General features: G+C 39.4%; 1 protein-coding gene across 21 annotated transcripts in view; it reads right to left on the bottom strand.

Moving 5' to 3' along the window:
• rims2a (regulating synaptic membrane exocytosis 2a) overlaps positions 1 to 25,541 on the bottom strand; it is a 165,210-nt gene that overhangs the window by 60,593 nt on the left and 79,076 nt on the right. For 7 of the 21 annotated variants that reach the window (XM_044117152.1, XM_044117149.1, XM_044117150.1 and 4 more), the window contains 9 exons: positions 18,338 to 18,405; positions 16,354 to 16,473; positions 12,907 to 13,006; positions 12,704 to 12,827; positions 10,615 to 10,661; positions 9,748 to 9,860; positions 4,812 to 4,942; positions 3,648 to 3,819; positions 2,314 to 2,467 (listed from right to left, as the gene is read on the bottom strand). In XM_044117152.1, coding sequence (XP_043973087.1) covers positions 2,314 to 2,467; positions 3,648 to 3,819; positions 4,812 to 4,942; positions 9,748 to 9,860; positions 10,615 to 10,661; positions 12,704 to 12,827; positions 12,907 to 13,006; positions 16,354 to 16,473; positions 18,338 to 18,405 — 1,029 coding nt within the window. Of the gene's footprint in view, positions 1 to 2,099; positions 2,127 to 2,313; positions 2,468 to 3,647; positions 3,841 to 4,811; positions 4,943 to 7,832; positions 7,881 to 9,747; positions 9,861 to 10,614; positions 10,662 to 12,703; positions 12,828 to 12,906; positions 13,007 to 16,353; positions 16,474 to 17,858; positions 18,071 to 18,337; positions 18,406 to 25,541 lie in introns of all 21 variants that reach the window. The other 14 variants (XM_044117151.1, XM_044117146.1, XM_044117148.1 and 11 more) reach the window with 5 other exon arrangements.

A 25,541-nucleotide genomic window follows, 5' to 3' on the forward strand; every position in this document is an offset into this window, starting at 1 on the left:
CACTGTCTTTGTTAACTTCACATGCTTTAAGTAAAGTTTCAAAAATCTCTCTTGGAGGTGAAGGTGTGAATAGTTTACATATGAGAGATGGAGAGAGAGAAAGAGAAAGAGAAAGAGAAAGAGAAAGAGAGAGCTCTTTTTGCCCAGCATCAGAGCTCTATTAGTTCAGGGACGCACTAAAAAAAAAAAGTAACAGAAACAAAATAAGAATTAAAAAAAGAGATAGAAATGTTTTTTCTTTGAATTTTGAACATTAATTCAAGTTAATGAGAGACATCAAGTTGAATCTTTGAGTAATGTTGAAGGTGTGGATTGGCGAAGTAACACAGCTCCGTCTTCATCACCCAAAACAGCCTTAAACCTAGAGACGCGCTCTGATATCTGATACGATGCAGATATCAGAGGTGTAGTATCGGTAGGTATCAATCCGATTCAGAAGAATAGCTGAATTCACTTAAAATGTTTTTTTTTTTTTTAAAGAAACAGACATAAATGTACTGAATTAGTAATTGATTTGATAACTCTGCATCAGTACAGCACACTGACAAACACCAATAGCTTCACAAGCTTGGTCAGAGATGTAGGAAACAACTTTAGTTTGTTCAGTCAGTGCAAATAAGAGTAAAACAGCCAATTTAAAATAAAGAATATAGAAATTTAAATGAAAACAATAGGTTGACTACTTTAGTCAAACATGTAAAAAATAGACCATAACAAACCTTCTTTCAATTGGTTCAGAAAGCGTGATTAGGAATTCTAAATATAATGTAAAATAAATAATAAAGCAAATGTAATGTAAAATAAATAATAAAGCATGGAACTAGACTGAACAGATCTGCCACATTGTCACCCATCTTGGATTTTTTTTTTTTCCCAGGTCCGGACCGATACAGATGTTGGTATCAGATCGGTGCATCTCTAGTTAAAACATAAGTCCATCCATTACAACCTGCATCCACTTTCCCTGTTCAGTCGACTTAAATCAAGAGGACAGCCGCGATTTTCCAGAAATAAGTGCTGCACTCTGTGCTGTGCTGCTGCCAGGCTCTCTTCTGAGCTGACAGAGATTTTTTCTTTCTTTCTTTTTTCTTTTCTTTTCTTTTTTTACAGCTGTCAGCTCTTTCACCTCTCACTAACACAAATGCTCAGAACACTGTTCTGGTGAGGAGGAAGAAACCGCGAGCTGCACACTGGAAAAGGAGTGCGATGTAGCTGACAGAGACAGCACAGTTATTTCACAAAATAACTGTTGCAAGAACTACAAAAGTGCAATTTGGATTTTAAATGGAGCAAAAAAACAAAAAACAAAACAAAACATAAATAAATAAAAAATAAAAAAACGTTAGATTATACACATCTATGATGATGCGTTTGAGCTGCAGTAGGGGTGTCCAAACTTTTTGTCACAAATAATCGAGTCAAAAAGTACCAGCAGGACCAAACCTATTATTTTTAAGACCTGATGGCCCAAATGGCCCCCAGTTGCACTGGGGGGCACCCTGGAGTTATAGGATCATTTGAATTTTTTAAAGCCTCTCAGTCTTTTATTTTATTTTATTTTTATTTTTATTTTTTTAGAGAAAAACAATATTCAAGAAAAACAAACTAAAGCAGAACATGGAAAGCTGACAAACCACTAATTGCACTCAACAACGGAAAAGTCTTCATACTGACCAAACTACAATTATAAAACGGAGGGGGGAGGAGTGTTTAGGTGCAGCCAACTACAGCTGGCTTATAGCCTCAATATTAATAAAAGAGTAGCAAATAATTAATTTGAAGAAATTCCAACCATTTTTGAGGCTATGGATGAGAGCTGCAGGGTGGGATTGTAAAACAGGTGAGTACACAGAGGGAAAGCACCGTGTCATAAATCTCTGCTTCCCCAGAGCGCGCGTGTGTCTGCTGCCCAGAGCCGACTGTGAAGCCGTTTCAGTTTACATCGGCTCTGCGTGCTAGAATCCATATAAGGCAGCAGAAAGACGCGCTCTGTGGGGAATAGAGACGGGGAGTCGAAGCACAGGGAGGCATTTTTAAAGAGGACAGGAGAACAGGGCGCTCCACAGAGCAGCGACGGCAGGTAACACAGAGGTCGTTACCTGAGTTATACGAATACGAGCCTTTGTCTGTGAAAGCAGAAGCAGTAATGTTGATGTGCAGCAGAAAGTAAAGCAAGACATATTTTCTGATATCAGCTGAATCTTTCTCTCGCTCTTGTTTTTTTTTTTTTTTTTATGTACAAAAATGTGTCCTGACTAGACATTTAACATGGAAAAGAGCATTTAGTGGGAAAACTTTGGTAGAGATTCTCACTCTGCAGCCGGCGTGTTGGGCTCTCTCCGTGGAGCTGCCTGCGTTGTGCGTTCGGGGAGGAACGTGGGAGTGGCATGGACGACACGTCGTGCGTTTGCAGCTTGTACCAGTGAGGCTCGTCGTCTAAGAGAGCGGTCTCCAACTCGATGAGAATCTGCCACCAGAAATCGCACAAGTCAGGCAACAAGGCGCACGCAGAAAAATGTGATTTCTTGTAACTGGGCTGACGGAGCAGTGGTGGTCTGGAAGCTAAAACCAGTGGAGAATCTCAGGTAAGACTTAAAACATAATGATGCTGTTTAAAAGAGCAGAAAGGAAGGAAAAAAGTAGGGGAGAAAAGTAGAAGAAGAAAGAAGGGAAAAAGGAAACAAAAATAAAAAGAGAAAAGAAAGAAGATGAAAAAAATGATAAAAAGGATGAGAATTTAAAAAAAAGAAGTATTTTCCAGGTTGTTGAAAACTGTTACAGATTGCCCACATTTTTCTGTTTCAGACAAAGAAATAACATGTTACATGTTTTCATTATGGCTCCAAATGGAACTTGAGGAGAGCAAATGAGATTTTTAGACTGGCAGAGAAAGTCGAGTTACATGACCATGAGCTTTTTGGCCACATTGCTTCAAACAAACAGCTTCTTTCTTCAAACTCATTAAGAGAAACACTTACAATGAAAGCAGGTAAATGTAGGATTGCAAAGGAAGCAGATTTCTGGGCTAACCACCTAATTTCAAAACCAATCTATCATCAAACTTTGCTTGACCTCTGACCCCCATTGCAAACCCACCGGCAAAATATCATTCAAAATATGTAAAGAAACGTCAACTTTTAGAATGTATTTTAGTCACTATTCAATAATTGCCACATTATTGAATAGTGACTGAAAAAATTTAATATAAATGCTGTCTTAGAAGACCATGAGTTCTGTGATGGAAAATTTTATCATTAGATCCGTTTTTGACTCTGTTATCTAAAAAATATTTTATCATCAAATATTTTATTTTATTTTATTTTATTCCCACCATTCTTATAGTTTTGGGGGTTTTTTTACATTCAAATCAATTATTTTAACTTACATTTTATTTTTACAAAATGATTGAACGGCACAAAAAAAATAATTCAGAAAAATTTTGGATTAAAAAAATGTATGGGCTATGTACAGGTATAAGCGACACTTTGTTATTTGTGACATTTCACTAACTCAAATAAAAGCCAAAATGGACGCATTTTCTACCGGTGCCCAATCTGTTTGACACGACGGCGAGTTGAAATCCCTGAAACTGACAGGTTAGCATTATGACTTGACGATGGGACGGCCCAGAGGTTTGATTCCCTTACCTCTCCCAGGAACTCGCTCTCCTCTTCCCTGACCCGGGCTTGGTCCCACAACGTGATCTCCAGCATGCGCTCCCGGAACTCCCGCCGGTGGACCGGCGAATACATAAAGGTCTGATTCCACTTGGGCTCTAAGGATTTCTTTACTGTTTTTGTTCTCCTCTTGCTTTTATCACTGGAGGAACAATAATTCAGACTGTTTTTATTTAGAACCTCAATAGGGAAGAGCCGCGGACACAAGAGTTAAGCAAACACCACACAGCACAGGACACAGCACCACAGCATGCTCAGCGAGTGGACGCTTGTTTACTGCACTAACGCTTCACTAATAACCACTTCTCCAGTGATCCAGAGAAACACACACAACCAAATGTAGTTTGAAACGCACACACAGAGGGGAGGACCCAAACGTTCTAAAACAGGAAGAGTTGCACTAATGCAACATGTTTTTACTCAAGTTAAAGTAAAAAGTCCAAGAAATTACTCCACTAAGAGTGAAAAAAGTAGTTGGTAAAAACAGAAACATCAATCATTTCGTATTTAAAAACTACATAACCAGAGGAACCAACATTTAAAGCTGTGTTTTAATTTTGGTATTTTAAAGACCAAAATGAAAATAATTTATATAAATAACATAATTACAAAAATGAAACCAGGCAAACATAATCAAATTTTAAAAAACAACAGAAAACATTTTTCTAAACCAATTTCTTCCCATATAAAATTTATGAAACTTCAACAAAATCTGCAGGCGTGTCTCTGGTGAGGTTAAAATGTGCTTGTTATTTATCCAGTCAAGTTACTCACAATATGTAAAGTAACCAGAAATTTTACTCAAGTAAAAGTACCAATACTTCATACTAAAATGACTCAAGTAAAAGTAAAAAGTATAATAAAAAAGTGATCCCCCCCAATAAAGTTCCAAAAGTAAATGTAACTGATTAAATGTCACTATACCCAACTCTGCATGCACATATTTGTCCATCTTTTCATGGTGGAAACATGAAAACACAAGCTTGTGACGTCACATCAACAATTCCAAAACAATTCAAAAAGCAAATCCAATAATCTACAAAGTTAAAATATATCTATACAGACAGTTTATTGACAAAATGGTACAGACTTATATAACAGATTTGAACTATCACCAAGCTATTTCAGTCTTACCTTCTATCAGGCAGGAAGTAGATTTTGACATAAGGGTTCCTGGGACGGCCGTCTTCCCTGGGTGGCAAGTCTTTGGCACCCAGAATGGTTACAATTAGCTGATGACCCACTTTGTCATACCAGAGTTTGACCTGTAGGGGCAGAGCCAACACGACATGCTGACACCTTACCAGGGATCCACATGGGAAAAAATTAAAACAAAGACATAAGAAACAATGCAGGAGAAGATGACTTCATCAAGCCAGAGCAGAAGTTAGTACAGAACAATTTATGTCTAGCTTCACTGACTGTAAGACCCGTTTTGTTTTTAAATGAGTGATTGGTTTCAGTCCAGGATCTTCTCTTGTGTCTACCTGAAGGGGCAAACATGTTTAAAGGACGTCAAGTCACGCGTTAAGCAGGACATTTATCATGACGTCAAACCTCTTTGAATCGTCTTTGGAGATTCATTTCAAAATTGGATTCTGCTTAATTTGGGGAAGACCGTTGCTTAATAAATTGAATGTGCTTTTTCTTTGGATATGACGTATGATTTTGGTCACCTTAAAAAAGTGACTGAAAGCACTGAAAGACTACTGCAACGGCTGGTGAACCAATGTGAACAGTTCACATCGGTTTTGGAGGTTCCTATTGCTGCAAAACTAAGGAGCAATTTCAACAGTGACTATGTAACGCATTTGATGAACTCTGATTCAAGATCTAATTTACTTCTGTTAGTGATGTCTTACTTTTCCTTAACACAGAAATGACTCCCAGATCAGGGACTCTGTTTCTGTTTTGCGTATCTGTCTGCTTAAACCCCCAGTCGGTTGCAGCAGATGGCTGCTGACGCAGCTGAATCCTGGTTCTGCTGGAGGTTTTTTTTCTGCTAACCCTCCTGCGGACTTAAGAGACGGGGCCATTTGGACCCCACAAGTAGTTTCTTTCTGTGCGCAGTCTGGCGGAGTCGCACTGACTGCGCGTGAGCTTTTACAAGAATTTTTCTTTGTGTTGTTTCGGGAACTGGCAGTCTGACAGGACAACCGTCCCCTGAGTTTTCTTAAACAGAAAACTTCTTAAACCAATTTCAGTAATGACCTTGACTTAACTGCATTGTTTGACAACTAGAATCAATTAAATTGGCTTTTCTTTGAAAAGTACCTTGAGATGACGTGTTGTAAATTGGTGCTACATAAATAAAGTTGAATTGAATTAAATTAGATTGTCAAGCCTGGTACAAAGCAGAGATCCCTTGACACATTCTAATAGCCATAATGTTATTCTAACTGAAATGAACTAAAATGTTAAAAGTGTCATGGTCTGAAATATTTCTTTAAAAAGTTTCTTGTATCACTGATTAGGTAGTCTCAGAGTGGGTTTAGAAACCCCCTCAGTGACTTATAAGAAGAAACCAATCATGCCGATCAAGTTAAAGGAGAAGTATGGACTCCGGTGAAAGACACTTAAAAGATGGAAAAGTTCACAAGAAGCCTTCAGAACAGCAGATGAAATGAGAAACAAGGCTTCAAAACATTTGTCCATACTTCATTTAAAATATGATCATGGAAAGGGAGTCCACTGTTTACAGATACCAGCTTTCATGCAGCAATGCGAGAAGAGCACTTAAAGATGTTCCAGTAAGCTTCACTTTGGCAAAACAATAAATAAAAAAAAACATCATTATCTCCATTTAAAAGAAAAAAACATAGAGAAAAATATATGCAGCAATTGCTCTAAAATGTTTAAAGAAAGTCCACAAACTATCGCTATTGCGTCTTCCCAGTCAGCCATGTTTGTTTATGCTGAACTCATGTTTGATCTCCAGAGGTTTTGCGAGATTTCTCATCTAACACCTGAATATTGTTGAGTGGAGCTGGTTTGTGTGTGGCCATGACCAAAACCTGCTTAACATAAGACTTATAATCTTCGTGTGTGGTTTCTCAGGTTTTGAATATCGGCAAACATTTTAACGTTTTGCTGTGAGAAACAGGCATAAGTGCTATCAGACTGTGCTAACCAGAACACTCTTCAGTGTGGATGTTTTTACTGTAGCATGAAGACTCGAAGTTAACCTTTTCATCAGGATTAGTGTGGTGTTAAAAAAGAGGTCACAGGAAGCAAAAAAAAAAAAGAGTTTCTCTATAGGAAACGAGAGAGCCAGACTTCAGCATGTTCTTGTCATTTCCCCCTTTTGCCATTTTGCACTTTTGAGAAGAAAAGTAGCAGTTTGGCAGAGGTTGCTGGTTTAAATCTGCTTTGCGGACAGACCTGGTCACATTGACCTGGAGACGGTCTTCAGGTCAATGTGTTCCTGATAAATGTGTTATCAGGAACACATTTTGTGTTCCTGATAACAGGAACACAAAATGTCCTGTTGTATTCTTCTAAGCATTCGATGTCGGTCTGTTGTAGAATATGGTTTTGTAGGACTGAGAAAAGTCCAACAAAATCTCCAATGTAAAGTAAGAATCCAGATTCTTTTGGATTCTTACCTCATATCTACAATTATACGATTTATATAATATTTTAAATACAGATTAACTCCAAATAATTTGCCTTTGTAATACATTTGTAAAATCATATTTGAAAGAGAATACTTTCTCACATACCACTGTCCTTATAAAAAGAAGAAGACAAAAATTTAATCAACCTCACTGACTGCCAAATATAAAACTAATTATCCACTTTGGGGCTGATCACTAAAAACAATTTTGGAGAAAAAAAAAAGAAAAAGAGTAAAGCAATGAGAGAGAATCTTTCAAAAGCTGCTCAATTTAGTTAAGCATGCATTACAGTACAAGGGAATAATGACGTGAATGGGTTAAAATGAGAAACAACTAAGAAGAATCGATTATAACCATGATACCAACACATCAAACTGAAGAAAAACCACACAATGCACTCTTTTGAGAGGGAAATTTGATGCTACGATTTCCCCCAAGAATGCATTTCCCAAAAATATGGGGGGAGGGAAGCCAGTCGACAGTAAGTGAGCAAAAAAACCAAAGAGACAGTGTGTGCCCTTTTTACAGGGCCCATTACCTGGACCCTAGGGGCAAAAGGCGTTGTTCTTCTACTAAGGCTTTGGCTCTGGATAAGCAAAATTCAACAGCAAAAGAAACAAAAAAAGAAAAAGAATATGCAATAAAACCAAAAAAATCTCACATTGCACTCTAAAACAACAACCGGAGTTTGTAGGTTCCACCAAACATCTGTTGCCATGGGTCTATTCTAAGGAGAAAAAAATGCTTCTCCAAACGTTTAGCGGTTCTCCTCTTTGTCACCTCTATTTATCAGGTGTTTTTCTCTCTGCTTTTAGCCTTGTAAATACTCACAACAAAATCCTGAAATTTACTAATCAAACTTTAAGTGTAATCCAAGAGGACTGGACAAATTGCGTGAGAGTTTGATTCGTTTTATGCTAAATTCTCCCACAAAAAGAGAACATAAGATATCATCAGTTGCGAAACAATTTAGTAGCTGTTTAATGCTTGTGTCTTCATTAAACAACAGGAAACACTTGCAAAGTTTGTCGTGAACAGAATTTACAAAAAACATTGAAAAAAATTCAGGTTTGAGACATTTTTCGCCAAATTTTCACTATTAAATCACCAAACTTTGAGCAAGATGTGTTTCAGTGGTGTTACTATTTCTACACCAACTTCCCTTGAGGATTGACTTGTTCCTTGCTTTAATGCAACCCTTTACTTATTTTACCCCAGGAGGGTTCTTATACCAGATACTGTAGAATGCACTTTGCAGCCTGATCTAGAGTCCTGTCCTGGATTGGCTAAAGGCCAGCTGAACAGACTGATGAAAGTAGAGAACAGTCGAAGTAACAATCATCTCAACCCAGACTTTATAGTTTTACAGAGGTTTTAAGTAGGGCATAACTGTAAAGGTGAACACAAACTTAAATGTAGTTTATTGGGATTTTACGTGAAGGAAATAAAAAAGTAGCTCAAAGTGAAACAGAAGGAAAACGATGAATCGTTCTAAAGTTTTCGCTTTTAAAAAATCTGAAACGTGTGATGCACGTCTCAGTTGTTGGCAGGACAAGTGCTACTCCTTCACTCCACAAATTTACAATATAAGGGACTGGCAAGAAGAAAGCCAATATTGAAATAAAGCCTTAAGAAGAGTAAAAATTAATGGAAATCCCCTTCAAACTGTGGTGGACATTTTTCACTTGTCTCATTCACTCACTCACTATTTATTATACATCTCTTGTTACAGTGTTAAAGCACAAAATACCTCATTGTTGTTGTTTGGTATTTGATTTCAATAGTTAGCCTGATCACAAAGCAGAAGAGTTAAATTATTATTTTCCAGATGCTGATTTTTGATTCACTGCTGTTCATTTTAATTTCAATCTAATCTTTTGGCCTTTGTAGCTTCCTAGCTTGAGTTTAGCTTACACTGGTTTGCATCATGTTTAACAGTTTACTTTGCAGAAAGCAGCCAAAGAAGCGCCAGTGGGATTTGTAGCACAGTTTGAGCACCGTGAGTTTAGATCAAAGCCATTTCATGTGTTGAAATGGCCTAATTTCCAGACACACATCTAATTAAGAATCTATGGCATGACTTGAAGATGATTTTCACAGATTAACGGGCTAATTTTCATAGTATCTAGAAGTGCATAGCTGTTAGAGACAAAACCCAAAAGACTTGCACCTGCATGTAATTGCAGGGAAAAATGGTTCCGCAAAATGTTGGGTGCTGAATGAATTTGCGCTAGTTTGTGTTGATCTTTGACATAAAATCCCAATAAAATCCCATTGCATTGAAGCTTGTAAGTGCAACATAACAAGATGTGGACAATTTTACAGGCTACAAATACTTCCATAAGGCACTGCACGTGCTAATGTTGTATTCCACATTTACGAAGAACTCTTTAACTACAGACAAATTGTCAGTCTTTCTGCCTTGGTGTGTATGGAAAGTTGTTGTCACTTACTGAGAGTTGTCCTGACAGGTACTGGGGGGCGTCCCGCAGCATACTGGGACTCATGGGGGAAGTGACAGAGATTGAGGGACGATCCATCTTTTGAGACTCAAAAGAGCTTGAACCTGGCAGACGACAACAAAACAATTAAAACAAAAAAGTGCTGATGTTCAATTTATGTTGAGCTTTTAGTCAACTATAAAACTAGATAGAGAGGAAAAGGAGTAAGGAGTAGTACAGCATTGACATTAGATTGTTTCATAGCAGTTGTACCTTAAAGGTCATGGACTGCTGTTGAAAACTGAGAGAGAATGTGTAGGTACAGTAGATTTTAAATGAACTCTGCATGTCTGCTCCATTCAAAATTATAACCAGGGACAATCCCAATCAGTTGTAAACACTCTTGTATGCATTTCAGAACATAAACGCTAAAAAATATTTTAACTTTACTGGCTAAAATCTCTGGAAAAAGAGGCTTTGATGGGAGTCTTATATTTGAATGCAAACACTGCAAAACACTGTAAGGTGGCTGGGTTTAAATGCTGTGCTTGCACATGAAAATACAGAACAATGTTTAGGTAATTTAATTCTGACAAAAAATATGATTAATAGGGTATTCAACAGTGGGAAATGTTTGCCATCTACCCTCTTAAGAGCTCCACATTTAGAACAATAGGACTTCCATGCAAAAAGTCCTATTTCTGTAGCAGGACTGGTTTCTGTGTGTATTTGGTCCATGACTGCCCAAGAGAACTATTTGAGTTCTGAAAAGGTTTATGAATTGGCAATGGGTCTTTTCTAATCTTAATATTTACAGACTGTTTAATAATAATACATATGGGCATGTTAATACTTGCTAAAGATTATGAGAATACTTACTTGATTCCAGTTGTGCATGTGTGCTGTCGGGTATCCTCGGAATATCTCTGGAAAACAGATATGAACAAGAAGTGAAAAGAACAGTCCGATATGGAAAAGAATTGAGTGGATCAATTTAAGCTAATGCTGAATGCATTATATCACATTAGTCTTCATTCTGCCAACAGCCTCCTCAGCAGGTAAAAGCAGGTTAGATTAGGAACTGACCAAGCAAAGAGCCAGTTTTTAAATAATTTTTGTTCAAAAACATTACTGACAAAAAGACCAGAAACGCTGGTAAACTTCATACAGAGCTGGGAATGACAAAGCCAGAAGGTACAGGGAAAATATGCTGATAAAGCAATGTGGCACTGGCCCTTTATGAGCTAATTTTTTAAGATAACGTGCTTTGCTCCCAAAAATGTGCGTTTAGAGTATCTATTTAACACATATCAAAATGGAAAGATCACAGACAGAGGTGGAGCCTAAAACCTCCCAAACGCATCCTTCAACATAAAATTCGTCAAGTATAACCCTTTATATCAGGGCTCTTCAAAACCAACCTCGAGAGCCTGTGTCTTGCTTTTTAGATGTGTGCCTGCTTCAGCACACCTGAATCATATAAGGCGGCCCTTAGCAGGACTCTGGAGGACTTCACTGCACTGAGGAGGTGATTCTCAGCGCAGAATTACCTCCTCACACAACTAAAAGTTGCAAGACACTGGCCCTCAAGGTCTGGATTTGAGGACCCCTGCTCTATCTGAGAGCAACAACATCGAGGAAAAAGTCAATAAAAGTCACTGATGTGAGTGATGCTATAATGTGTTGTCCAAGATTATGAGACAATTAACTTTGATTTTGTGATTTGTGGACTACATAGTAGCACTGATGCCTTGCACTAAGAAGGTCATGGGTTTAAATCCTGATGGGAGTCTGGTTTCCTCCCACACACTGTTAGGATAAATGGTCTGTTTGTCCTGTGTGTCTCTCTATGTTTCCCTGTGCTGACCTGACAAGAGTTTACCGTGCCTCGGCCTCAATGACTGCTGGAGATGTGCACTGGCCTCCCAGTGACCGTACAAAAATATTTGAGTCAAGACAATGAATGGAAACCAGATAATGTGAAAGCCATGGCATAGGGTTGATTATGGGTCTTACAAATTTTATTGCTTTAAGCCTGCAATTAATCTATATCAAATCATGATTTGAAAATCCTGGTATTTCAAAGAGTCTGTTGCGTCATTCCCTCTCCAACAAGGTTTTCTCAGGGCTTTGGAAGAGATAAGGGTCAACGTACCAGGTTAGGGTCCTGCCATCCTTACCATGCTATCTGGTGAGTTAGCCTGTGGGTGGTCACAGAAGAAGGATAACCACTAGAGTCCAGAGAAGACCCATAGCTCCCCAACACATCCCCCAAAGCCATAGGTCACCCGATAATGACCCACCACTCTGAGACACAACCCAAGAACCTGCACAAACAACGGCATACTAAGAGGGGCAGATCCCACTCCAGGCCATATTACACCTTCAGTCCCCACCAATTCTGTTCAATACCCAGGCCTTTAGCTTTCCTGTTCCCAGCACGAATACCCCTGGGTCCAGCTCTCAAATCACCACCCCCTCTTCTTCTACCCACACCAACACAGTCCCAACAAAGGTCAGGTAGCTCTCAGAGGTCTCCAAAGACACCAGGGGGAGTCCCCACATAGAAACCACCTTCCTGGCCAGGAACAGTCTGGGAGAACCTAACCTAGCCAAGCGAGGCCATTAGCATTAGCCTTTTACTAGTTCCAGACTGGCTGTCATCCATCCATCCTTTGTCTTTACTTGCTTGTTCTTGCAGGGTTGGGGGGAGGCTGGTGCTTATCTTCAGTGGTCATTGGGCAAGAAGGGAGGCATACCCTAGACAGGTCCCCTGTCCATCACAGGGCAACTCAGAGACACACGGGACAAACCACCATACACACGCACACACTCATAAGCAAACTTTAGAGATACCAATTAACTGAACAATTCTGTTTGTTAACTGAGGGAGGAAGGACAGTCCCAGTTCACTTTGAATGGATGTTAGCAGCGGGTGAGGGTCTGAGGTCTAATTTTCCGTGCTCACCCTATAGGCCGCGAGACCACCAGCTCCACCTGAGGCTCAGGCTTGGATTCTAAGATGATATTGTAAACTTCTTTAAATGTGGCTCCCTGTAAAATCCGTCCATTCCACTCCAGAACCTGGTCACCTGAAGAAACACCAAATGAGATCATTTATTTGCTTGTTGATATGGAATATAAACAACAGACGGGGTGTGCTTTTGATACCTGGTCTTAGGTGTCCAACTGTGTCTGCTAGACTTCCTTTCCTCACTTTAGTGATAAAAGCACAAAGTCTGCCAGATTCTGTCATCTTGCCTCCAACTACCTGTGAAAGTAGAAATTATCACTGGATTAGCACAAAACATATTTGTGAAGTAAACTTGGGTTGTACTAGAGCGTGCAGAGTATTTTTTAGGGGTGCATTGATAAATTGTCGCCGATTTCCTTAATGGTGGGAGATCAGTAATTTGCCAATACTTGTCCACCGAGCTGATCTACCTCTTCAAAGGACTAAAAATTAACCATTGTCCTCTTTTGCTCTGCCATGAGAGAGGTTTGACTGACAGACCCACCCACCATGTCATGTCTGCACGCTTTCAATTAACAATAGTCACCCCACTGCTACCAGCTCAGTGACTTTCTTGTTATATTTAGCAACATTTTTGACCAAAAAAAATCAGTATCGGCCAAAATCGGAATTGGCAGGTCAGGCTTTTGTAAAGACTCAGCCAGAAAACCCCAGTCGGTGCACTCCTAGTAGTTATATTTATTTTCTGCTTAATGTCATGTCAGTAGGAGCAGCCTAAGAGATCTGAAACTAAAATAAAAGCGTTTCCTGGAGAAAGTCATTGGTAAATGTGAACCCGTAACTTCTAAAAACCGTCCGTGGCTCTACTTCAGTCCCTGGGGACGCTTTTTAGCACAGCTCTGTGGCTCTGAAACAGCCGTGGGTTAGGTCTGCACGATACAGTTCTGAACTGCTGTACACTGCTGCACTCAGCTTACACCGGCAGCGTACAGATAAAAAAATTTAAAAAATCCCTTTTAATGGCAGCTGAATGCCAACATACAAAGAAGCTTAGAGAAGTCGGCTAAATGAAATGACTTTATGTAACAGTCAGGAGCTCGAATGGAAGGCCAGCAGAGGAGATGAGAGAAAGATGGTCAGCGAGGGCGAGGCTGGCAGCCTGACGGATGGCTGGCTGGATTGTCCAGTTGGTCGGCTGCAGCTGCTGAGCGGACAGAAACGCACAGAAGCACTGAGCAGACACAAACATGCCATTTCAGGAGGTTCATTCAATCAGTAATGATTTTTCCCCATCTCGCTGCTCTAGGTTATCTCTCCTCGTGGCAGGCTTTATGCAACAGTGCTAAGTGACTGTAACATCTACAACTGCAGAAATAAAACAAAGGGGGGAAAAAACATAAAAAATAAAGAAAAAAACAAAAGCACTCAGCTTGGGCAATGACATGGTTACGTTGAAACAAAACAAAACAAAACAAAAAAGTAGAAAACCCAAAATAAAACGAAAATAATAAAAAAAACAAAAAAACTAAAAGTAATTAAGAGGTACACCAGTACAGAGAGTTAGCTTGCATATTTATATGATCCAATTATAGGAGGACACAACATTTTAATGTATATTTTATGAACACTTCATTTTCCCCACTTGCTCCGTATCAAGAACATAATCAAGTATATAAAAAGTAAAAACGTTTCTAAGTATTAATACCTAACTATGCAGCAAGCTAAAATTAGCCAAACATAAAAATAAACAAGAGAATTATGGACTTTAGAACCAAAGACTTCTATGTACAATTTAAAAGTGAAAATTCTTGCTTTTAAGTAAAATTAAGTACATTTTTAAATAAATCCGATTGATGCTGTAGCTGGTCATTTTTAAAACTTTGACATTTTGTACAATTTTAGCAATTAAAACAGACTTGTCAACAAAAATCTTAATTTGTGATCATAATTATAAATTTCAAAAGAATAGCATTAAAGAAAATGTGGAGCACATTGAGACTATTAGTAAACTTCATTACATAACATTGAGTATTTAAGTAAAATGCTTAGAACAGAGGAGTAAAGCTACATAAAATACAAGTCCCAGCTCATCTGTTCATATTTCAAATCTCACTAAACATATAACAATTTACAAAAACAAAGTCCTCATTAGCTACCTGCTGAACTTGAGCTTGATTTTGCATATCTAACACACTGGCACAGGAAATAAAGATTAAAAAAACAATTGTGAATAAACACAAAATCACAGGAAAAAAGTGATCTTAGTGTCTCTTATAAGTTAAAACCACTTTTTATAGTAATTATCAATCAATATTTAAGTGGCAACATATTAAATGTCTGTCATTACATATAGAATTTGACCATTATTTTACATGTTATCTAATATATGTGTTGATGAAAAAGTTTAGATATGTTCCATAAACATCCAACAAAAATCAGATGATGTACTGAGAATCACATGGCGATACAGATACAGTAAACAAAGTTTGTCCCCTTAAAAAGTCTGATTTTGCTTTTTTTCCATATTAAATGTTTTAAATTATCCAACAATTTTAAACTGCAGACAACAATAAATAGAAAAAAGCAATCCTAACCAACATAGCACAGCCAACAGCAATGGCCAGACCCAAGCCGTATTACTTACTATCTGACTGACAAAATAATAATATTATTATCACTTCCATAGAACCCATTTGGCAACACGACATTGCCTGATTTAAAGAAATGCCAACACAGATGACAAAGTCATTGAAAGCTTTCAGTGGGGAAGGGGTTCCAAATCCATTCTTAAGACTTTTGGACTCAACTGAAACCCAGTGAAGATCTAGAAATGTAGGAAACATAAAACAGCGATAAACCTTCCTCTCTAGAGTGAAAAGCTCTATGGGAATGTCATATCATATAGGACATCTGTGGAAGAGTTACAAGTCAAGACTTCCAATGATAAAGAACGCAAGGGCCCATCTCAAGAAAAGCAAAAATATTTTGATAATGCTCAACACATTTAGGAACATTTTCTGGTGACTGCCAAGAAATTAGTGGAACTTATTAAAAAATGAGCATCCTGCGACATTAGTCGTAATACCAATACAGCATTTTTATTTTTATTTTTTTAAGTGAACATGATACCAACAGCCAAACATGGTGGTGGCAGTATGAAGCTCTGGAGCTCCTCTCCTGCTTCTGGACCTGGGTTTCTTGAGGTAATTGGTGGATCTTTGAATTCTGCTCTCTGGCAAAAGGTGCTAAAAGAGAGCACTTGGCAATGAGTGTGGGACCTTAAGCTTTAAGCCTACTTGGGTTTGGAAGCAGGACAATGATCTTAAACACACCAGCAAGTGCAACTCTGAATGGGCAAGAAGGATTTGGAACAACCCCCCAAAAATCTGCACTTAAATCTGACTGAGATGCATCGGAAGGAATACTGCTTGATAATCCTAAAACGTGGCTGAATAAAACTCTTCCAGAGTGACGTGAAACACGGCATAGTACACAAATGTCTTAAGGCAGTTTTTGACATAGGGCCAGCTTGGATAGGCTAGATTTTTGCCTTAATAATAAAAGCATTTTGTATTTACTGAGGTTGACAGAAGACACCTACAAGGAGGCAAATACTTTTCCACATCACTGTATTAGAAACTCACTTTCAGACCAAGTAGAGCTCCTGAGTCTCGAGGCACACTTCCATCTTTCATGCGCTTGTTGAGCAAAATACGGCCAATGAGGCGATCTCCGTCTTTGGATGGCTGCCATGTCACCGGGTGCTACAAAGTCAGAGCAACAACACACCTTTTGTTTAACAACTCACTCATTTGAAAGGGGTCAAACCAGAGCAAAGCAGACAACTGTCTCTGGTGAAAAGGGGGCATGAAGGTAACACAGTCAGAGTTGATTTCGGGGGAAGAGAGTTCACACAAACTCTGATGATTTATGAGGGATGCTGTCTTGTTTGAAAAACGTGTACATTGGTGGTTCAATTCTGAACTCACCAATAAATGTAATTCGTGCATTTGGGGAAGAAATTTACATTTTTACCGTCGTAACTTCAGCTGGTACGGTTACTAACTTTCAGAGCTTGTGAGAACCTGCTAGTGTGAGGTTGGAGTGAGCTTCATGCAGCATCCCATGCAGAGTAAAGCAAGCAGCCCTAACACTCCCCCTCAAACCAGCACTTTAAACAGAAGCAGGAAGAGCAGAGCGGCGCTCCGCCGCTTCGCTGCACACGAACAGGCAACCACCGAGTTGAGCGGTGAGGGGAGAAGCAGACGGCACAAGGGGGAGGAGGGGGGAAAGGCAAGTTCAAATGAAGTAGACCACTGGGTGCCGGATTAAAAATATAACAATAATAATAATAATAATAATAATAATAATAAGGATGCAACACCAATGATTCACAATAAAGATAAAGAGACAAAGATAAAGTGAAATCACACAATTGAAAGAAAAAGAGGGGAAGGGAAGGGAAAAAAGAAAAACAAATGTTTACATTTTTGGTGCAAAACAAATTCAACCTTCCCATTTTTGTGTATGTTTGGGGTTTTGCTATTGAAGTGAGTGAAGGGGTGTTTGGAGGCGAGGGGTAAGAGGGGGGGGCAGGTTTCCGTCTGGACTGGGTGGTGTGGGATAGGAAAGTAGAGTGAGGAGGAGAGGCCTGAGTAGAAGGTGATCCTACGGAGCTAAACAGGACTGCTGCAGAGCAAGAAACACAATGTACGAAAGGAGAACGAGCATGCAACTAGGAGATAATAATCTTCTAGGAGAAACCCACATTTCTGTGTGCCACGACAAACAAAGAGGTTGTGCGTCAGTGCTATCGCTTAACAGCTACTGTGTCACGTGTGTCTTCTGTTAGGAGAGCAAAACAGCAAGTACAAGTGGCAAGCAAAGAGAGAGAGATTCCAAAACTTGTATGTGTGTGTGTTTTTGTTTTGTTTTTTGGTTTGTTTGGGGGGGTTTTTTTAGCAAAAATGTGATTGGATAAAAAGAAATAACCAAGTTGTGAGGAAAATTAACTTTGACAAATAAAAACTTTGAACGTAAACATCTCATCCGACTGAAGGTGGTGAGAGAAAGTAAACAAATACTGAATGGGTAAATCATAAACAAGAAGAAGAAGAATCACAAAATGCAGGCTACATTTTCTCAGTACCTTCTCACTATGGCTATGCTCCTCGTTTAGGGTAGTGCTACTGCACGTATCAACTCCCGAGTCTTTAACCTGTGGTTCACACCATGCCAAGTCCTCTTCAAATGAGTGTCCCCCAAAGCGCACCATTTTCTTTTGCCTCTCAGATAAGGTGTGTGTCGGCTCGGATTTAAATGCCTGCCCAATAGTTTTTCTTTTCCCCCTTTGACTCTCCCCTACAGGCGTGGGATAAAAAACAGAAAGAAAACAGAAAAAACAACATGCAAAGGTGTAAATAAAACAAAGGAAAACATGAAATGACAAAGGACTCGGGGAGATCGGGGGGGGGTAGGGTGTTGGGGGACGGGGGGGGGGATGGGACAGTAAAGACAGAGACAGAAACGGAGAGAGAGAAAGAGAGAGAGATGGGATTAGAGGACAGGACGTGGGGGTGGGGGGTACAGGAGGGGAAGAGGGTCAGGGCAGGGCTCCACATGTCTCACCAAAGACATTGGGGAGGCCTCGCTGCTATGCCATGACGCATGGTCCCACCAATGGCCATCCATATCTCCTGTAATGTGGGGGGGTAAGGGGGGGTGGAGTTGGAGGGAGGGGGTGGAGGGGAAGGAGGGGGGTAGTGGGACGCGAATACACGAGAGAGGACAGCAAGAGGGACATGTGAGGACACCACAAACCAGACATACACAAGCACATGTATTACATCTACATCACCTTGACGAGACGTCCACATATTCACTCCAAACACACACAAACACACGCACACACACGCACACACACTGCCCCAAACTCAGACAGTGAGCATGTGTAACTGCTAAGCTTCCTGTGGAGAAACGCCGATGCCACTCAGGTATTAATCTGATGGATGATTAATGATTCCACATGTGTTAAAATTAAACTGGGATCCAAGTTTTTACTCGAAATACATGAAGATAATTCATCATGGATATTAGGAAACCTCACATATAGAGTGGATAACAGCAAACTGTATAGAGAAGCTGTGATATACTTGATACTTTCAAACTTTTACCGTCTAAAAATGTCACTTTTGTGAATATTATGTTTGATTGTAAAAGTAAAAAATGTATTCATATTTTTAGGATTCAGGCCAGTTGTTGATGTTGCACTTCGACGTCGGAAGCTATGTTTCCATTGACAATATAGTCGTGCAATTTGACATTTTGAAGGTAAACTTGTTAATGGAACAAAGCCAATTTTGAAAAAGTCTTGGCGCTAGGATGAGGTGGGTTTTTTTTGGTCGTATTGAAATTGGTTCATTTCACAAAAAAACAACAATGGAAACTTTTTTCACATCACACGAGTCACATAATCAACGACCTGATGTTGCCACTGGCTCAAACCACGAAGAAGAAAATGGCAGGAAGTAGTTAGAGGATCATTGCGCTGCTTTTTTTTGATAACTTATTGCATAAACAAGCATATTTATTCATTTCATTTCATATTTAATAGAAACACAGCAAATGCAAAATTGTGGGGGGGGGCTATGACTAGCAGAAAACCTACAAAGATCGGCACACTTTTGCAATGGAAACGCAGCTACTGAGAGCCGACTGCAGTACTGCGGATGGGAGCCTGGAGGCAGCACCTACATTTCGTATCGTACCTAGAAATGCATTTTACCTAAACATTATGGACGTCACATGCGCTAGGATGTGTGGCCCTTTAACTGACAGCGGAAAGTAGAGATGACCAAAAATGTCTTGTACCCCGTAGTGTGTGAGTTGCATAACAACAGAACGGTGTGTGTGTGGTCTACTGTACAGTCCGTTCTGCTGGCCAGCTCCAGGACAGAAAGCATTTGCTGCCTTCCAGTTTGACTCTTTTGTGTTTACGTCATTTTAGGCGAGCATTATAAAGTCTGGTTGTAGTTGCAACTACTTTAATATTTTTCCGTCCTCCCCTCTCCGCCCCTCACTCAGCGTCCAGCATTTACACACTCCCTTCCCAGAAGCTTTATTAACAGTGGCACACCACAGTGGGGCATCGATTCCCACCGAGGCACAGTGTGGTTTTTCAGAGAGCAGGAAACTCATCAAAGCCATAAATTATGCGCATCAGCACTGCGTGCCCGGCCCTGCCGCTTCGCCCCGGCTCCGAGGCCCCCCTTCAAAGTGCTGATTCAGGTCGAAGGCAGAGCGCGGGCGGTGCAGGAGTTCACCAACTCCAGGCACTCCATCACTCTGACAGCTCAATAAAAACCAGTGTAAACTATTAATTGGATCATTAATTATTGATGCTGTTTTTACTACAATTCGAAGTGTGAGAGCAGAAAAAAATAAATAAACAGAGGCAGGGGTGAAACAATGTGTATGTTTAAAACATCGTCACGATACTAAGAAGGAGATACGACGTCCTGGTGAAACTCTAAGACTAAAAAGCCATTTTTAATACATAAAAGCGGCAAAATTACCTTTTGAGGTGAAATGTCCACATTAATAAGACTTTCTTTGTGGGATTTTGCGTCATGTTGACAAACTACAAACCCACGGACTTACAGAGGGGCAAATACGGAGAGCAAAAGCCGTTAATGGCAGTGTAATTTAGGTTGTTGTTACACAGTGTCCGCCTGTCTGCTGCAGTTAGCTGGCTATTCTCTCCTTTTCTGTGTGTTTGGCACTATTATGAGACTGCATGTCAGAGGAATCAATAAAGAGGAAAAGGAGAGAGGACCATCGCGCTAAATCAGTCTCCAGTACTCAGAGACGGCAGTCAGACCTGGAAGAGCAGACACATCCTTCCTCCTCCAACTTCATCCTCCTCTCAGACTGAACCGCTCTTGTTTCCTCGTCCGTCCTTAAAGACCCCCAGAAGAGCGCTGCAGACCTGAGAGCGGGGCGTACATCCTGCTTAGCTCTGCTCTGTGTCACCGCTGCACCTTCAGCAGCTCACTGCCGTTTCACGTCTGTCTAGACAGACTGGATGTACACATTTTAAGAGATTCATGTGCACTTATTACAGGAAGCAAAAGGTTTATTTTTTGTGTCAAATCAAAACTCATAGGGCTACATCACATCAGGAAAATATTGGAGATACACCAATCCAATACTGATGTCTGTATCGGTCCTGATATTGAAAAAAATTCTGTATCGGGTATCGATGACAATGTGCCCGATCCATACGGGCAGATCTATTCAGGCTAACTCTATGTTTTGTGCTCTGACCGTCTTCATTATTTATTTTCCATTATAGATAGATATATGTGTCATACACCCTTTTACAGGTGCCTAGCCCACATAGGCTTATAAGACACAATAAAAATAGATACAAATAAGCAGACAGACATAAATATTCTTCAAAACAAAAAGTGTCCTCTTTCTACAGTTCCAGGCCTTCAACATAAACTGTGCTAATGGAAACATCCATCCATCCATTTTCTGTTCACCCTTCTTCCCTAATGGGGTCAGGAGGGTTGCTGATGTTTATCTCCAGCTACGTTCTGGGCGAGAGGCGGGGTTCACCCTGGACAGGTCGCCAGTCTGTCGCAGGGCAACACAGAGACATACAGGACACACAACCATTCACACACACACTCACACCTAGGGAGAATTTAGAGAGACCAATTAACTTGACAGTCATGTTTTTGGACTGTGGGAGGAAACCGGAGAACCTGGAGAGAACCCACCATGCACAGGGAGAACATGCAAACTCCATGCAGAAAGACCCCGGGCCGGGAATCGAACCCAGAACCTTCTTGCTGCAAGGCAACAGCTCTACCAACTGCGTCACTGTGCAGCCCACTAATGAAAACATAAAATACTTAAATAACACATTTTATTCTCATTAGTTAAATAAAATAAATCTGGATAAATATCAAGTATTTTCGTAAGTAAATCATTTCTCAAACTCAAGTAGAAAGGACAGCAAAACAAAAAGTGCACTTCACTCTCAATTTCCCCCAAATCACACAAAGAACATCTTCAGTCTTCCTCTGGGACTGAACGAAAACATCCGGTCTCCAAAAGCAAAGTGCCAGATCTAAACTGGACCCACTAGACCCACATGGACCATATGCATGAAGTTCCATGATGCATATGGATCAAGACCATATAGGCATCTTTTAAAAAAAATATAAGTATGTTATTTTTGTTTATGTAAGTTATCAAATGCCCACTTACACTTACAAAGCTCAAAATAAAACAGTTTCAGCTGTTCAATATTACATCTTAACTTAGTCCTAGAAATGTACTGAAAATTTTCCTCCTCCAACGTTTCAATTTGTCTGGTTCAAGCATACCTGTTTGTGAAATCCCAAAGGAAAATGTGTTTCCTTAATCTATGATCTGGCATAGAAATAAACTTATTCCACAATCTGACCATATCTGCAATATATCTAACTTCACATTTTGAATTCCTAATTGGACTTTCTGAACCATTTTAAAGAAGGCTTGTTGCAGTTTAGTTTTTACATATTTGACCAAAAATAGTCAAGCTATTGTTTTAGTCAGCTTCAGTTTCTCAATTTATTTGTTAAGCTCCTAATTGCACTGACTGAACAATTTAAAGTTGTTTTTACATGTTTGACTAAGCTTGTGAATCTACTGGTGTATTTCAGTGAGCTGTACTTGTGCAGAGTTATCAAATGCATTTGTAATTCAGTTCACTTATGCCTGTTTTTTTCTTTTTTAATTAAATGTTTTGAGTCAATTCAGCTGTTTTTTTTTTTTTTCCGTATCGCATCGGTATCGACCGATACTTAACCTCAGATATCTGCATCGGTATCAGAAATGAAAAAAGTGGATCGTGCAAACTTCATTGCAATGTTAATGCAGAAAACTATGATTATGAACTTGATGACATCAAACACACTTTTTTTGTAACGTTTTTGATCCTTTATTGATAAACAAATCTCCCACTCCTCCCTCATTATCATTATTATCTCCGCCACTGTATGTAGGCAGTCCATCGTCATAGCCAATATATAAAATTATCAGTTTGCTAAGAATAAATATGACAGCATAATACTCTATCAAATACTATGTCTAAGCAGTCCTTGGAGATGTTCTTATTGCACAATAATATTGCAATGACAAATATAATGGAATATGTCTGATATCTCATAAGTGCCTGCAGCTGATGTAGCTGCTCTGGCAGCATCAGTGGACAATGTTGCACTTGATCATTAACTTCTATGGCCGCCTCTTTATGAACAGGGAAGCAGAAACCCCGTGCAGGAGAGTAAAAACACAATGCCAAGAAGGACAGAAATAATCACAGATTCCAGGCAGTTTAAAATAAATTAAGAGAGTGAGAAAGATTACTCACAGGTGGAAAAACATTTAATACAATTTTTTTCCAAACGTGGACATCCCAACAAATTATCCCAAGATCAGACTGTGAAATTAGCAAAGTAAAGCTATGCTGCACATTCTGCCACCCGACTCTTAAAGGCAGCAAAACCAGCATGAGGAGAAACAGGGATGGGTTTATTTTGTGCCTTCACTTGAAGACAATCTGGCGTCACAACTTAGGTTTGTGAAGCAGCATCAGAATGAACCACAGGACCAAAGTATTCTAGAGTCAAACCAAAGGCCAAACAGAGCAATGCATACTGACAACAGCAAAACCTTCAAACTCCATATGAGCAGAGAAAAGCTGTCAAGCACAAGGGACCAAAATCCCAAAAAGTTAACTTAAATTTGTTACTAAGTCGTAGTCATAAAAATACACAAGATCTAAGGTGTATCTGATGAAAATACTGGCAATTTAAGTAGAACCAGCATTACCAACATCACTAATGTGTTTTGTTGCAGCACACTATAATACCGGGCTTGTAGGAACAAGTGTAACTACAACAGGAAACAAACCTAAAAGATACACCGTCAACCTCCACCACCACCACCAGCACCCGACTGGAACGTGTTAGACATCGATTTGCACAAGTTGAAGCACAAGGAGCAACGAGAATATTTCAGAATTTTTAAATCATTCAACACTCCTTGAAAACTAAACAATAATGGATGTGTGACAACTTTCAGACAGTTCCATATTTAGCATTTTTAAATAGTTTTGCTCTGATTGTGATCCACAAACACAATGTTTTCAGATTTCATGTTTTGACTCTGCTGCGTATCAGCGAAGCAAAGCAATAATCAGGACATGAATTTCTGACATAAGCTCTAATGAGAACAGCTGAGCTCTGATTTTCCTCTTCCTTCCATAAAGGCTGGTCTGTAGATGCAGACGCAGACAGAAACACAGAAGCTGTGACCCTTTCAAGACCCTATTTTGGCGACCTGTAAACATGGAAACTCCCACATTAACAATGTATTACCAGTGCTGAGCTGCTTGTCTTACCACAACAGACTAAAACTAAAGCCGGACAAATGAATTTATCGGCCTTCAAGCTGCAAATTGAAGGCGGGGCTAGGTCCACCCAAGCGTTTTGCGCAGCTCAATGGTTGCCATGGGAGATTAATGAATTTCTCAGACATGAAAGAATCAAGGCAACACTCCAGGTGTGTTTTTGAGGAGGGAACAATATTTTAACATGATGTGAAGCTCACAAACATCAATATTTACATACATGAAACTGCCTTTAATTACAGGTTTAACATCAATTTGAAATTATGAAACTACAAACAAACATTTTTTTATGTTGACTCTGCATGCTGGCATTTGATTTAGTCCCTCAAATAACTTGCTGGAATGAGAGTTTCTATCTCAGTGCAGGCAGGACAAAGGATTTGGTGTCCGCTGTGTTCAGTTTTCTTTTCTTTTTTTTTCCTGTTTCTTGGTAAAGCTGATAAGAACCATACAGTAAGGTAAACACAAGAAGTAGTAAGAAATAATAATTACAAATAAGTTTCAAATAACCTGACTACTAATCATTGAAAAAAAGAACTTATTAGAAAAATACTAGAAGCACATGCAGAGGAAACTATTAGTCTAAATGTGGGAATTAAGTCCAGAGCAGCTCTCTCCTATTTATCCTTTAATCTGAACAGCTTTCATCCTGTTGTGATTGAATTGTATACTGTTTGCCACCTCGTAGTAGCTTCCTTTACAAAGACTCATAGCACTGCACCAAGACAAAAGGCTCAGGTCAGTAGGATACAGACACACCCTCTGGTCATTTGTTATCCTGAAACATTTCCAGGGATCAGTGAAGGATACAATTATTTAAAGAAATTGAGACAGCATCCCTTTGTTCACCACACATCCACTGTGGCTGCTTCCTGGGTTTCTCCTCTAATTTGCCGCAATAATCATTAGAACAAAGAGTGCTGTTTAAAAGTTTTCATACGCCCAGTTCTGCACCTTCTCATGTTACAAACACAAACTTCGATGTATATTAATTTAATGCGCCAGAACAACACAGAGTAGAGCACAATTGTGACGTTTACAGAAAATAATGCTTCTTTTTTTTTTTTTTTTTTTTTCAAATTTAAACGGTGTGTATTTGTATTCACATCCTTAGAGTCAAGACATTGTAAAAACATATTTCACTGCAATTAAACCTGCAGGTCATTTCGAACATTTCACTACCAGTTTAAGAAATTACCATTTTTCTGTGAACAGTAGGTCAGGGCGAGTCAGAAGTGCCTCTAAAGAAAAGCACTAATGGGTCAACTTGTAATTTTTTTATTAGTCGATTATTCTGACAGTTAATAAGCAAATCTGGCATATTCTGCAGATAATTCATTTAACCACTTAAGCCTTAACAATATT

This window comes from Gambusia affinis, linkage group LG05 (genome assembly GCF_019740435.1).
Source record: "Gambusia affinis linkage group LG05, SWU_Gaff_1.0, whole genome shotgun sequence".
NCBI lineage: Eukaryota > Metazoa > Chordata > Actinopteri > Cyprinodontiformes > Poeciliidae > Gambusia > Gambusia affinis.